Source organism: Diadema antillarum, unplaced genomic scaffold (assembly GCF_040938485.1).
Source record: "Diadema antillarum isolate AM-2024a unplaced genomic scaffold, OU_Dant_1.0 seq00000214_RagTag, whole genome shotgun sequence".
Classification (NCBI taxonomy): Eukaryota; Metazoa; Echinodermata; class Echinoidea; order Diadematoida; family Diadematidae; genus Diadema; species Diadema antillarum.
Window position 1 is genome coordinate 32,962 of NW_027271269.1, and position 14,740 is coordinate 47,701.

Sequence of the window (14,740 nt, forward strand, 5' to 3'; positions counted from 1 at the left end):
TTAATGCCATTATTTACATTTGCAGATTTAAAAAAAAAACCCAACCAACAAAACAGCTTTAGTGCTTCAAAATAGTTCTAAAATGTGATGTTAGGAAAGAAATCACCAATGAAAATGTTAATCAGTATAATCAATGTTAAGTATTGTTTATACAAAATATGAACAATAGGTTTATTAAAATCGTTTCTAGAATAAACCATCCACAGTTATGGTTTATGAAGAAAACTAGTGATATCTCATTATATTTGTGGCTTTACTGTGAATTTCTTATGTGGTATGATGTTTTGTAATACAACTGAACTATACATGTGCATCAAATGTGATAACTCAAGGATTTTTTTTTAATCACTGCCTCCAATGGTAAACAGTGGCTAACACCACATGCATTCAGTACCATGCATATTTATGCTAATGAACTGCCAGTGTAAACACCATCAACTCACAGTTCCGAATGCTATCTGTTATACTTGTACACATTGGATGAATTTCTGAGGAATTAATCATCTTTATACAATATATGTTAATATGGACTGGCCATTTTCCTTCTTGTTTGTTTGTTTGTTTGTTTGTTTGTTTGTGTTTTTTTTTGGGGAGGGGAGGAGGGAGCCAATTACGTTAATTTCAAATACATCGAACCAAAGATATCATACCTAATCTCGATTTAAATGGACGAGATCTCTAGTGTCGAAGGAAATTACAGAAAATGCAAGGAATTAGTACCTCATCTTTGGTGTATGGAGATATGGATGAGCATTCTTCGCTCTTGTGATATATCTGAGGTGTTCAAACAAAGTGTGGTGGGTGGGTGGCCAGTAAAAAAAGAGCCAGCACTACTTTTTATGAAAGTACTTTGTATTTCCATTTGGTCGCATGACAGCAGTTGTTCCACTGAATGGCTGTATTTTGTCATGACAAAACAACAGGCTTTGACATTATGCAGCAGTAAAGGTATATGTATCTAGTATGAAGATGGAGAATTTGGGGAGCACAAACTGTCAGAGGTAAAAAAAACTAAAGAAATTCAAAGACTGACTGCCCATGTCTTAACATGATATGCAAAGAAACAATGAAAGGCTTAGAGCATGGAGGCGTAGGAGGATTCAGCCAGGTTGACAAATTTGCCTCTTCCAAAGGGGCCCAACCTCGCTTCTATCAGTTCCTTTCTCTCGCATTACACTGGGCCTGGAATTAGCTGGCTTGCTGCGGGCGCAGGCCGCGTGCCATCTACCTACATTAGGAATCAGTTGGAACTCCACGCGGCTCCAATTGATCTCTTGCCTGGGTGCAGTATTACGCTGTGTTCCAGCGTGCTACGTGAGCTGCATTCAATAAGGTCAGAAGCGACATGTCCGCTAAATTGCACTTTCTGTTCCATCCTCTTTCCCCTCTCCATCTTGTTTGGAATGCCCCATGCATCTACTGCATCTTATTATCTTTGTATCACCTTTTGCACAGCAAAACTCTTGTTTATGTACGTATATTATCAACAAACATTAACATTCACCAATCTTACAGGGCGGGGCGGCGGGGGAGGGGGCTGCATATGTGTGACTGCTTCATTGACAAATCTGATCTCATGATAAGTTTCCTCTGTCCAACCAACTTTCAAAGCATGCTTTCAGATACTCTGCATCTCCTTTCATGTGCAATGAAAGGACACTGAATTTGGCGTGGCAAGTTGTTCTGTCATCCCCCCCCCCCCCCAACTTTTTTCTGTGCTTGCTCGAAGCTGTGCTGGGCATTTAAAGGGACTGTACAGTATTGGTTGAGGTGAGGATTCAGGCTTATAACATTTTTTTGGTGAGATAATGACAAACCTCTTATGAAATATGAAAGAGCATGTTATTTCAAGAAGGGTTCAACATTTATTAGATGAAAATTGGTCTTGAAATGGCTGAGATATATCCAAAAAAGCAATCCTAATAAAATTGACAGGCAACGACTTTTATTAGGATCTCTTTGTTTTACCTTGTTTTTAGATATCTCAGTCATTTCAAAACCGATTTTCATCAAATAAACCTTTGATTCTCCTTAGAATTGTATGCTCTTAAACATTTCATACAGTGGTTTCTAAATATCTCTCAAAACAAGCTGAATCCTCACCTCAACCAGTACCGTACACTCCCTTTAAGGGTGCCACAGACACTTGAGTGAGGCAAGGCTAACCTGCGGGTGCTCCACGTTCAGTCATGTGAACTGTATGCATCAACTTGCCACAATGTTTGTTCTGATGATCTATTGCATGTTTGCCATCCTCATCTGGCCATAAACTTGAATACCGTTTCTGTCTGTGCAAACAATTAATAGGCCCCTGTGCTCAACGCTCACTGCGTTCCTTTCTCAGCTCAGGTTATTAACCTTCAACGGACCACCACTTCAAACTGCTATATGATAGTGTACAAGTATACTGCTGATGGCACTGGCAGAGTTAAGTGTTGCCTCGCCCTCCTTTGCCTAAATCAGTCATGCACACACACACACACAAAAAAAATGTTTCAAGTTTGAGCTTGCATTCATGTTTTAACATAGGACAGCGTGAATTTGGGAGCACAATATTTATACTTGAAGTAGTGTACCATACAGGGTAGTACGACAGTATGTACCGGTAAACAGCACTACAGCAGTGTATTATCACGCTGCAATGATACCAAAGCACGATCAATTTAAATGATTAGAACATTATCAGAATTATCTGCAATAGCTGTATAATCTCAATAATTTCTGACTGTCGACAAAGACCAGGCAATGAAATAAAAATCAAACAATTAAAATGACATGAAATTGCAATACAGTTGGTTGTGTATAGCTTTCTGGGCAAACCATGCTTGGCCTTTCATTCATTCTGACATACAATGTACATCCCCCCCTCCCCCCCCCCCCAAAAAAAAAAAAACCAAACAAACAAACAAACAACAACAACAACAACAACAACAATGCTTTAAAATAGAAGGGGTGGGGAAAGAGATAATGCGCCCAACTACTATCATATTGGCAGTCATGCATCCCATCTCCCATACCAAAATCAAACATTTTTCTCTACAGAGGAACAAACCACTTAATACTGCACACTGCACTATTGTTCAAAGCATGTAACAAGGCTGGTCTCTCTGTCGGCCCATATTTTGAGAGGTCCAATTTGCTCTACAGTATGCATGAACTGTGTACATAGTCTTGATACACAGTGTCTTGCAAAGTGAACAGTTTTTCATAATGTCTAAGTTGTAATGGTACATTAGTACCCCCCAAAAAAAGGGAAAAATAATAAGAATAAGTATTTAAAGGGGAAGGCTAGTAACTGATCAGTGGGAATCAGTGGAAATGCTGGGAGATGATTGTTCCAATCCTTATGGGATTCATTCAAGAGTTCATTGTATATCTATTGTTGTGTGAAAATGATTTGCTTCAGAATGGTCTCATATTCAAGTAATGTGCAGTTTAATGCTTCCAGGTTAGCGTCCCTGGTCAGTGACGGAGCATTAATCTGCACATTACTTGAATATGAGACCGTTCTGAAGCAAATCATGTTCACACAACAATAGATATACAATGTACTCTTGAATGAATCCCATAAGGATTGGAACAATCATCTCCCAGCATTTCCACTGATTCCCACTGATCAGTTACTAGCCTTCCCCTTTAAGTATGCCCTGTTTGCATAAAGTATTAGTACACCCACATGTGTGTTTGTTTGGATTTGATTAATTTTATTCTTCTCTATGTCAGCATAAATCCCACCGGCATGAAAGACATAATTCTAGCACACATTTCTTGGCAGTCTTCACACAGTGTACACCCACCTGATCACTAAATCTGACGTTGATCTTGTTTTGAATCTATGCCAGGGAAATATTGCTGACCTTTTTGCGACTTCAATTCTAATCTAAAATTCTGATTACTCAGGGTGTCAGCAACATGTGAAGACTGTTTCAATGTCAGGGCAATACACAGCACGCTGACAAATTATGCAGGTACAGTGGCATTTATATTCCTATGCATACATGTATGTGTACAGTGTATGTACTCCTGTTATCATTATCAATAATGATAATCAACCCCACCATTTCTTTTGTGCTAATCTGTGTTTCATCACTACGTTCATTTCAATTTTAATGTACAATGCATGCAGGGATTGCATTCCTTTCCACAATGGCTAGTTTGTAGAAGAATTCCAGCAACATTAAGAGCCTATTAAATATACATGTACCATTGAATGACAAGTCATTTCCTTACAAAAACAAAAGCAAAAACAAAAATTATATAAAACAAAATATATCACAGTACTTACTTACAATATAAAGAAAATTCCTTCGTATTATATTCCTAATTATTGTACCAATGAAACAAATTTATTCCACAAATCTAGGTAGAGTCTCTTTGAAGATGACTGATTAGGACTCAAATGAGTTAGTGTAATTGAATAGGCTGGCTTGTGATACGACTGTACAATGTTTCACATTTATAATCGTGAGGGGGAGAAAAAAAAAAACAATCACCTAACTCCAAACTCATCTCCACTCCACTCAGATGGAAATCAACAGCATGATAAAAATGGCACTGTGGGGTAATCACTAAGTCTACAAGTTGAGATATCACACGACACAGATTGTAACAAAATCAATCTATCAATCTCCTATTCCCGTACAAATACACTGAACTTTCCAGAAGGGCCGAGGAACCCTTGTACGTCATCTGCTGTCAATGGCAACGAGAACCACGCACATCTACACGTACATGTAGCTTTGATAACATTTTACAGATCACTCACATTTCTATATCACCTCTTTCTCTACCATCCATCAATTTCAAAAATATTTTACACCACTACAGCGCACTGTGGTTACTTTTAGAACAAAATGTGTACACAGTTTTCAAAAGATCAGGTGCATCTCTGTGGTCACCAGAAACAGCAAAAGAATAAAAAAGCATATTTTTAATTACTCCTCATTTAAAAAAAAAAAAAAGTTGATAGGACTCTCTAAATAAGTAAATTTCATTCACAGAATTGAATTTTCAAAATGTATTTCTATTTCAGAAGAGAAAGCTACACAGCATATGTACTCAAAGCATTTTGGTTTTCTTTTTCATTGATTTGTAGATTCATTAGAGTCATATGGCAAAAAAAAAAAACATACTGGATAATATATATTGGATAATACAGGGGAAAAAATGTGAGGGAGTGCATGTTATGTTGTATAGTACGCATTTCAAAAATAGTGTAAAAACATTCCTAATTTTGATTGCATTGTACAAAAAGAATCAAGATATCACTACAAATTTATCTGTAGCACGCAATATCTCCTTCACTTCCTTACTTGCACTCGTAGCAAAGCTCTGATCTATAGCAAAACAGTGTTTCAGCCAGTAGGCTGGTACTGGTAGGAGTTCAGCTTGTTTAGGAACAGTAGATGTAAACTCGAATATCATGTTGCAAGAAAGCATATTGGGCAACAAAGAACAAAAAATTAGGAAAGTGCATGTTACATTGCTACTTTCCATAAATAGTGTGAAAGCATTCTTGCGCTGAACAAAAACAAGTAGGATATCACTACAAATTTGTCTGTGGCATGCAATACCTCCTTCTTCATTTCCTTTCTTGCACTGATAAGAAGCAAAGCTCTGACTTAAAGCAAAACAATATTTCAGCCAGTAGGCTGGTTTGAAGAGTTCAGCTTGTTTTGGAACAGTAGTTGGCATGAATTTATGTACAAAGGCATTTCTGCGCAGTTTGTATTCTGGTGTTCACATAGCAAGAAAATCATTATCACAAGACGGTCATCCATTCACAGTATTTCATTCTCCAGTATGTGATGATTTATTACAAAGGGCACAGTCATCCATATCTACAGCAGAAGGAGCATATCCACCAATGGGAATGCAAGCTACATAACAGTTTAACCTCCCCACTTCAAAATTATTAACTAGAGTATGATACTATTGTGAAGCACTTCTTAGATCAGCAGTAGTTACATAGGATGATAAAATATGTGATTACAGTGTAGTGTACCACCCAGCCATGATAGAAGTACATATTGTACCATTCCATTCCATCTTCAAGGTGACTCTTGTGAATAAAAGAAAAGAAAAGTAGGCAAAATAAAAGATTTGAGATTATCAACAAAACCAAGATTTTATATTTCTGCATTTTTTATAAGTGTAAAGGAGAAATGTGAAGCAGTGATATCACTCGCCCATTTCACCACAAATACCAAGGGTATAGTATCTGATCGCTGTGTGAAAACAAGTGAAACTTTTACAATTCTGTAAATTTATTTTACGTCCACTTTTGAAGAAACTTCCACGAATTAACATGTTCTGTTAACATGTACTTTACAGATACACTGTAAGTTGCACATGATCATTGTTATCAAAGTCAACTCTAACATGGGGTAAAATTGCACAAGTTTTTAGCATGACACAAAGTTGCAGTTGAAGCACGCTTTGTCAAAATGCTAAGAAATATTTAGCTCAAGTCAGCCTCTTTCCATGACTGAACAGTGTCTGGCACTACATTGTATTCGAGATAGACTATAATGTGTTAAAATGATGGGTCTTTCCCACACCACAGAAACGTCCACTCTCAAATCTGCAACATGGCGCATGTTTTGACTGGGGCTCCCACCATCCTCACAGCTGATCATTAACTATGTATGTACCCTTTGCGGCTCCGGAGCGAGAGACACACACGCACACACACACTGATTGTGAGCGACACGGACACGCTGCACACTTGTGCACTTGTGGTTGCACGCCAGGGGAACAAACAATTGACATTCACCGTACAATATTTGTTTAACCACATTGACCTTGAATCATCACCACATATTTGTATGCAACAATCTAGTAATCAAACACACCAGACTCATTCGGCAGATGACGGGCATGCCATACTAGCAAAGGATAATTGAATTCAAGCAATAATTCATGCATACTTTGACTGCCCATCCTTGATCATGGACAAACAGCACTCAATATTAAATATAATCTACATCTTTTGTGTGGTCATGATAGTAATATTCTGATGGCCTTGCTGTACTATTTATAAAGTTGTACATCTTATTTTGTACTTCTAGTGTCTGGTTTGATATGGAGTTCACAATCACAATAAACATGATTGCCTATTACACCCTTTTATTTTGCTCTACAGTTTACTTACACACAAACCTTTATGATGGTCCTTCAGTATACACAAAAATCTTCTTAGTTCCATTCCATTTTTGTGTGTGTTTTTTTGATTAAGAACCCTGTTTTTATTTTTCTTAATTGTTCTTCCTAATGAATCTGTTTACTACAGATCATATAGTGATATCTTAGTTTACAGACTTACATTACATACATTGTACAGACATCCATTTAAGAGCCCCCAAAGGGATCATAATTATAAAAGGCTTCATGCACACACACAAGACAGCAAAGCAACACTGTTCTTTCATATTTTTTCATAACTGCACATGAATTCTGCCAGACAGGACCTTGTCATACCATGAATTTGTTTAGATGTCATGCAACATACTGAACACCCCTTGAGATGAAACCTTCTGTTTGTAGGCCAAAATGACTATTGTACTTTAATACTGTGCAGCATTTACAAGTACTGTACATAAACTGCTGTATCAACAGCAGAGATTATAGCAATTTGGCATTTTAAATGCTCACAAATACAGTGGTACTCAATGTTTAGCAAATCCCATTTGGCCTTGAATAGTGTCTGAATGCATTGCTCCGTATCCTACAACTGTGTAAACAATCAATGACAGAAAACCAGAGTTCTAATGTGAACTGTGTCTATTGAACTGCATACTATGTATGCTAACCTGCATTTTTCTTCTCATCAACAAATTATTGTTAAAAACTCACAAGTTGACTACATAAAACTCAATTCTGATGTGTGAAATAATTCATTTTACAACATGTATTTATAGACTTTGAGACCTGCAAACTACAGGGTCTATGTACTACTTACATATTTACTATGTGACTGGCATAATCACAATTATCAGAATTAAAATGGATATACAAGATACAATGAAAGACAAAGTTCAATATGAATCCAACTTACTTCAAGTGTAGACATTATTAAAGCAATATGTACACATTTGTATCTCACTGCCTTTCTCTGTACCAATGTGAAGCAGAATTACTGCTAAGTACATGTACATTCATAAACATAACATTTCAGAGGGTTACTTTAATACAGTGTGCATTTGAGCAAAAACAACAATGGAACACCAGATGCTCCATTTGCTATTTTCATCAGAGAAAAAATATACAATTTAAGTGTTTAATACCTCAGTTTGCTCCTTGTGTCAACATCAAAACAATACATTCCACCACATAAGGTGCTATTAGACTGTCAAAAGTGCATGCGTGTTTGATTATGATGATCCTTAGTGCACAGTAGAGGTCATGCACAGAATTTCCAATAGGTCTGAAAAGGCAAAGGTTATTCTATAAATCATAATGTTTGTTTCCATAACAACCTCTAGATCACCACAGCAACTTCATATCAAGTGAGGAATACAATCACTTTTTCCTTAATCCTGAGTAGATGCACTTTTCACTGCCATGGAGTGACATCCAGTTCAATGCTGATGTAGATTCCATTTGTGAACAGAGTGAAACAGCAGTCTTGGTATGATCTGATATGCCATTTTGTGGAACTTGTCCCTCTTCAGTATGTTATGATATCCTCTGCTTGCAGTGATTAAAAAACAAAAATAGCAAACTTGTGTACCTGTGCAAACCATCAACTGTGGCACAACATCATCGTCTGATGCATTGCTGAGCAGCTCGATGCTTGTATTACATTTATGCTCCTTGCAGGAACACGAAGAAGTTGATTTCCTTTCTCTCTCTGTTTTTTCATGACAGTGTTAATACACTATAATATGAAGCTCTTGGCTGTGTTTCTGGAACCACTCAGAAGGATACAGAAAGCTTCCAAAAACTTTGTTCACACGTACAGCGTGTGTTGTCCTCAGGTGTTCTTGGCTCTGCGCAATTTTCGGACTGGTAAATTTGACGAGCCTCTTTCTCCATTTGTGGCAAATGGTGCTGCATCCCATGATTTGCACTCTATATGTTGCTAGGAGAACATTTGATAGTTATGTGTAGTAGCGACAATGTGTCAAGTCGTCTTCATCCCGACCATTCCAAGACCATAACTTGACAGGAATGTTTCTACAATGTAATTCACCGTCTCAAAATCAGAACTGTCACTGTGTGTCAGTACCTCAACCAATCTAACAAAAAGTGAATAATGTCTCCAAATTCCACTCTAAATTTGAAATTAAGATATGAAGTGACTCTGTAATCCCTGTCAGACAATACTTGCCCCAAATTAAATGTTAATTAACTGCTAAACAGTGCAATTTCAAGACTATAAAAACAGCTGATCCCATTGTATGCACAAAAAGTCCTTGGAATTCACAAATTCTTTCTTTTTTCTTTGAATACAGAGTAAGCATAAATGGTGTCAGAAAACAAACATCAATCAGCAAACAATCAATGAATTCAACTTTGCTTTTCACAGAGGCTGGACTTTGGTACATTATGTGGTAAACTGTAGGTTATGCCCTCAAATTGATCAAGGAGAGTCTGCCTGAAAATTCTTGATTTTTTAGCAAACATATTACACATGTACATGTACACAAGTTTTTCTACATGATACCAATTCATTACAACGTGTAGCAAGAGATTGACCTCTGTTAATTGCAGGCAAAGTCTATGACAATGTAATGTATATTAAGACCAGTGTCAACCCAGTCCCGGACATTATCTCTGTGTTGCATGGTCGTTGTTTCCTCTGTCTGACCTTGTGGATTGAAACACAAAAACAAATCAACATTTGGCAGACATGAAATAGTACTGGCTACTAGACTGGTATACTCATAATCAGATAACTGAAAGGATGAAATTAATCATCTTACCAGGAACTTTCCAATTTTTGTCTGGGCCGATATCAAGCTTGCCGAGTATTCACGACTAGCCGTCATCCATGGTACATCCTCGTCGCTTTTCACCATGCCCGTACGCTCGACATGGGTGCTGCTCGAGGAGCTTGCCCGCTGGCTGTCCTGCACTCGCCGCCTGCATCCCAGTAGCACCACCAGTCGGACGATCAGAATCGTGAAAAGTCCGCCGAAAAAGGTTATCAAACTTGAACTCAGGAAAACATACCAATACCGCTTCCTGCACTCGTCCTCCCCTCTGTCTTCGCACAGTGTTGCTGCACACTGTTCGGCAGTCAAGTTCGCAAACGACATCTTGACCACAAATGTTGCTCTCAAGTTTCGGTGGTCACTTCAATGACTTCATCTTTCGCCCTTCGCGTTCGGTTTCCAAGAGGAGCGAAACACTTTCATGTGTTACTCCTTTTCCCTGGTTTTCTACGGGTAACGTCTATGATGGTGACAGATAACAAACTGTGTACGTCGGGTAGGTACCAGGTAATGCAGAAGAGGTTGATATCCGAATGTTATCTCTGCCAGAGGTCCTGTATAGTGTAAAGGGACTAATTACCTCTGCCAAAATGAGTACCAAGCTTGGGCTTCCCGTTACCTATGCTCGCCACGCAATATTCTATGCTTACTATAAACACGGCGTACGGTACGGGCCGGCCGGGTGCAGTGGTGGTGGTACCATACAACACTCTTGCAGTCACACCGCGACTGTATACCGTCGCTGCAAGTCGGCAGTTCGCATACAACGCGCAGCAGAGTCTCCAAAGTACGTTGCAGCACTCCTCGCCCGTCCTTCCCCTCGGTTACATTCGTTCTAAAACGCTGCGCTCTGCTACTACCACACAGTACAGCCCGGATGCTGTACAGTGAGTGAGTACACTGGAGTACTAGTATGCGTCGGACGAGCAGTATCAATCTGAGCGTAGAGGACACACGGAGGATGTACTTGGAGGAACCGTTCTGTCAGCTGGACGTACGACGGTGACGGTCTCTAGGATGGGATCGTTTACATAACGGTCGCTCGTTGCTATACAGCGTAGCTCACGCAGGCTTCAGCAGCATTCGTCGGCCGAGCGCACATTCATTTTCGTTTACAAGCATGGGGAGGAGGGGGACCAGTGTGATACAATGCAGTCCACAAGTCATAGGATTCATGGCATTCGAAAATAAAGGTTCACAGGTAAACCTTTTTCAAAAGGGGTAGTAGAAGGGGTACAGGGAGATGTTCAATCTCAACTCCCTGGTAGGAGTGAGGCGGAACGGGGAATGAAAGGTAAAGGGGGCGGTTGGGGGGGGGGGTGGATCCATAAGTTATAGTCTGATTTAAAAAAAAATAGTAAAATCTAATGACTTCACAGACCAACATTACTGAAATCGGGTGAAATATAAGGAAGTTATGACATTTTAAAGTATTGCTAATTTCTGCAAAACAGTTCTTGTACAGTGTTCTTATGAGACTAATTTATATTCGGACTGGAACATCGGAAGGCAACGACGATAAGGATGGAAAGAGATTACTTTTTATACTGTTAAAACGGAGTGGGTCGGGTTTACAACAGCGATAATTCTGTACAGTAAAATGAGAGTAGGTGTGTGTGTGTGTGGGGGGGGGGGGTGTATTTACCATCCGTTGCACTGGGATTTGGTATTGACCGAAGCGCTGAAAGAACAAGATGAAGAAGAAGAGGAGGAGGAGGAAGAAGAGGGGGGATGGGGAGAGAATGAAAACAGACAAACGGCAAAAAAATGTATTGAGTTGTCTACACCACAACATTACATGTCTACACACTATACCATAATTATGTGTGATTTATGATAAACGTATAAAAAGCACAAGTTAACGCCATTCGCTATCTTTTTTAATTCTTAGTGATGTTGACCTATCCATCTATGTATCGATAGGGATAAGAGAATCTAAATTCATAACTTGCTATCATTTCCTCAAATTAAAGTATCATGATTTATTATTCATATGTTATTATTTCACGACAGTTGACAGTTGACACTAAACCAGTCGTGGCTATATGGTAATATCCTTTCTTTTAAACAGTTTCCAATTAAAAAAAAAGATGCAAGATGATTAGGAACCATTTATATAAACTATTAAAACGCATACAATTCTAAGATGAATTAAAAGTCTATTATTGATGAAAATCGGTTTTGAAATAGCTGAGATGTTCAAAAGCAGCGTAAAACAAAGTGGTCCTGATAGAAGGTGTGACCCAGATGTTCTTATAGGACCATATTCTTTTTGGATATTTCAATCATTTCAAAAACGATTTTTCATCAAATACAATTTTTATTCCTCTTAGAATTGTAGGCTTTTTTTCAGATTTCACAAAAGTGATTTCTAATAATCTAGCGAAATGTTAAAACCTGAATCCCCATCTCAATGAGAACTACACCATCAGTGGCGGACCCAGAGGGGGCGCAACCGGCGCACGCCCCCCCCCCTTTATTTTTTTGTGAAAAACAAAAGAATAAAAAGATAAAAATGAAATGAAACCCGGAAGTGCCACCAGAAATATTAGTCACGCCCCCCCCCCCCTTTACAGAATTCCTGGATCCGCCCCTGCACCATCCCTTCAAGTCATAAGACAGTGTCTGTATAGATATTATGAGTGCGTTTGTATGTGTGCTCGTGAGCGTATGGGGGGGGGGGGTCGAGGTAGTGTTGAGGTACTGATATTTTTCATTTGTCTCTTTCTTGCTATACCCGAAAAGCAGAGAGCCAGATTTCATTTTTAAAATGGTCATATTCAGCCCACTATAGAATAAGACGTGCTTTACAAACGATCACATGTCAATATTATCTTGCCGTGATTAATGATATACATAATTTTATGAACGTAAATTATGATTGATCATTTTTTTTTACAAAAAAAAAAAACTTACCTTTTTATAAATCACCACAGATTATATCGCCTGCATTCTGTATTCGGAATGTTGCCTCGTGATAGACTACTCATTTCACTTGTGTTCACTTTTGTTTTCTTCTATGTAACTTCAATTCAAATTCAAATGATTTTTTTTCCATATAAAGTAATACAAAGTAACATACATAACGCTTACATAAGTACATAATATTTAAAGGAACTTTGATTCACGTACATTTCAACAAAACATGAATACAATTTTTACAATGGTATCAAGTCTGGTTTAAATAAACTAGTAAGCAATACAATCTTAATCTATAACTCTACATGGAAAAGAAGAATTCACAAGAAAAGTATAGCTTGTAACATTTGTGAATTACTGTAATCTCTTGCGGAAAGTTGCCAATAATTAATAAAGAAGGTTGGCATGACGACAAAGACCATTAACTCACTTATTATTAATATTTTTCGATAAAGAATGATTAAATAACGCATCTTGCAACGGTCTTGTATCATATGTATGCAGATTGAAAGTGAAAGGCATGTCGAAGCAACAAAACGTTACTTTTGGACATGATCCTGTGGCAGTTCGAAATCAAAATGATGATTATATATTATTCTCTGATAGACAAAACATGTGATAGGCCATAGTTTAGAAAGTGATATTTCATGATTGATTTCGTTTATCTATTCAAAATTGAACACTATAGTATTTAAAAAAAATCAACCAATTAACAAATTATCAAACAAATATCATATAATATATAAATGCAGAGAAAGCGAAGAGGAGAATGAGTGTAATGTAACTTATTAAAAATAATAGCACTATATGAAATCTTAATCGTGGTTGATGCTATATAGGATTAACATTAATAATATAATCTACATGGGTCTGAGCATTATCATGAAGGTTGAAGAAGAAAAAAAGGAAATGTGCAATGTTCATCAGAGTAATCTGAACCCACAACAGATAGTCTGCGTATTATTATCTATTTTTGTTTGTTTGTTTGTTTGTTTGTTTATTTATTGTTGTTCTCATGGGACTTTTTTTCGAGGCTCTTTTGAAACTTTTAAGCACGGCGAACAATTTTGTATTTGTCTAGTCGATACTTACGCGCCAATCTATTTTGTCATAATAATTTCATTTGTATGATACAAATAGAGAAATAAAACAAACTGAAACTGAAACAGAATCTATCATATCCATGGCATTGCATCCATCATCCTGTTCATCAGTCTATTTATATCAATCAACATTAGATACCCATCTACCCATCCATCTATTTGTCATTAGGTGAACCGTAACATCATGAATCACCTTCTTTAGTTTATATTTCTTTCTGTGTATTTTATCTGTCTGTCTCTGTATTCATGTGTATAAATGTGTTTGTCTGATGTTCTGTTTGTGTGTAATGTGCACGAGTCTGTGCGTCTTCGTTCGAGTATTAGTAGTTGAATCGGCCGCACTGCAGCTCGGTGGACTGTAGCTGGCGCCCTTCGTTCTTCACACTATCGGCATGAAGGCTGGATTTTGACTGTGTTCCGTCTTACCATTGTACACTGTCATTATACTGTAGAGTTCATTCAATCATTTTCATGATAAAACAGTTAGAAACAACTATTACAGGTATATCAAAGACAGAATGTATTATTTCTGAACCCCCTCATGTAATTACGTAAATAAATCAATGTAAGGATTCAAGATATCAACTATAGATGTTGTGTTTGTTGCAAGGACTGTAAATCAATCAAATCTGTTCTATGATTCAAAGTAATACCTGTGAGACTGAATTCCCCTTTCAGCGTTGAACAGGGTTCAAAGGGTCCGCTTAGGTAATGGAGTAATTCAATCTATATGTTACCAACTTTCTTCTGCTATTATTATTATTATCATTATTATTATTA

General features: G+C 37.7%; 1 protein-coding gene across 1 annotated transcript in view; it reads right to left on the reverse strand.

Moving 5' to 3' along the window:
• The window catches only part of LOC139729007 (calcium-activated potassium channel subunit alpha-1-like), a 28,980-nt gene extending 18,228 nt beyond the window's left edge, over positions 1 to 10,752 (reverse strand). Inside the window, exon 1 of the mRNA XM_071639932.1 lies at positions 9,927 to 10,752. Coding sequence (XP_071496033.1) covers positions 9,927 to 10,262 — 336 coding nt within the window. The 5' untranslated portion in view covers positions 10,263 to 10,752. The remainder of the gene's footprint in view (positions 1 to 9,926) is intronic.
• Between the last annotated feature and the right edge of the window lie 3,988 nt (positions 10,753 to 14,740).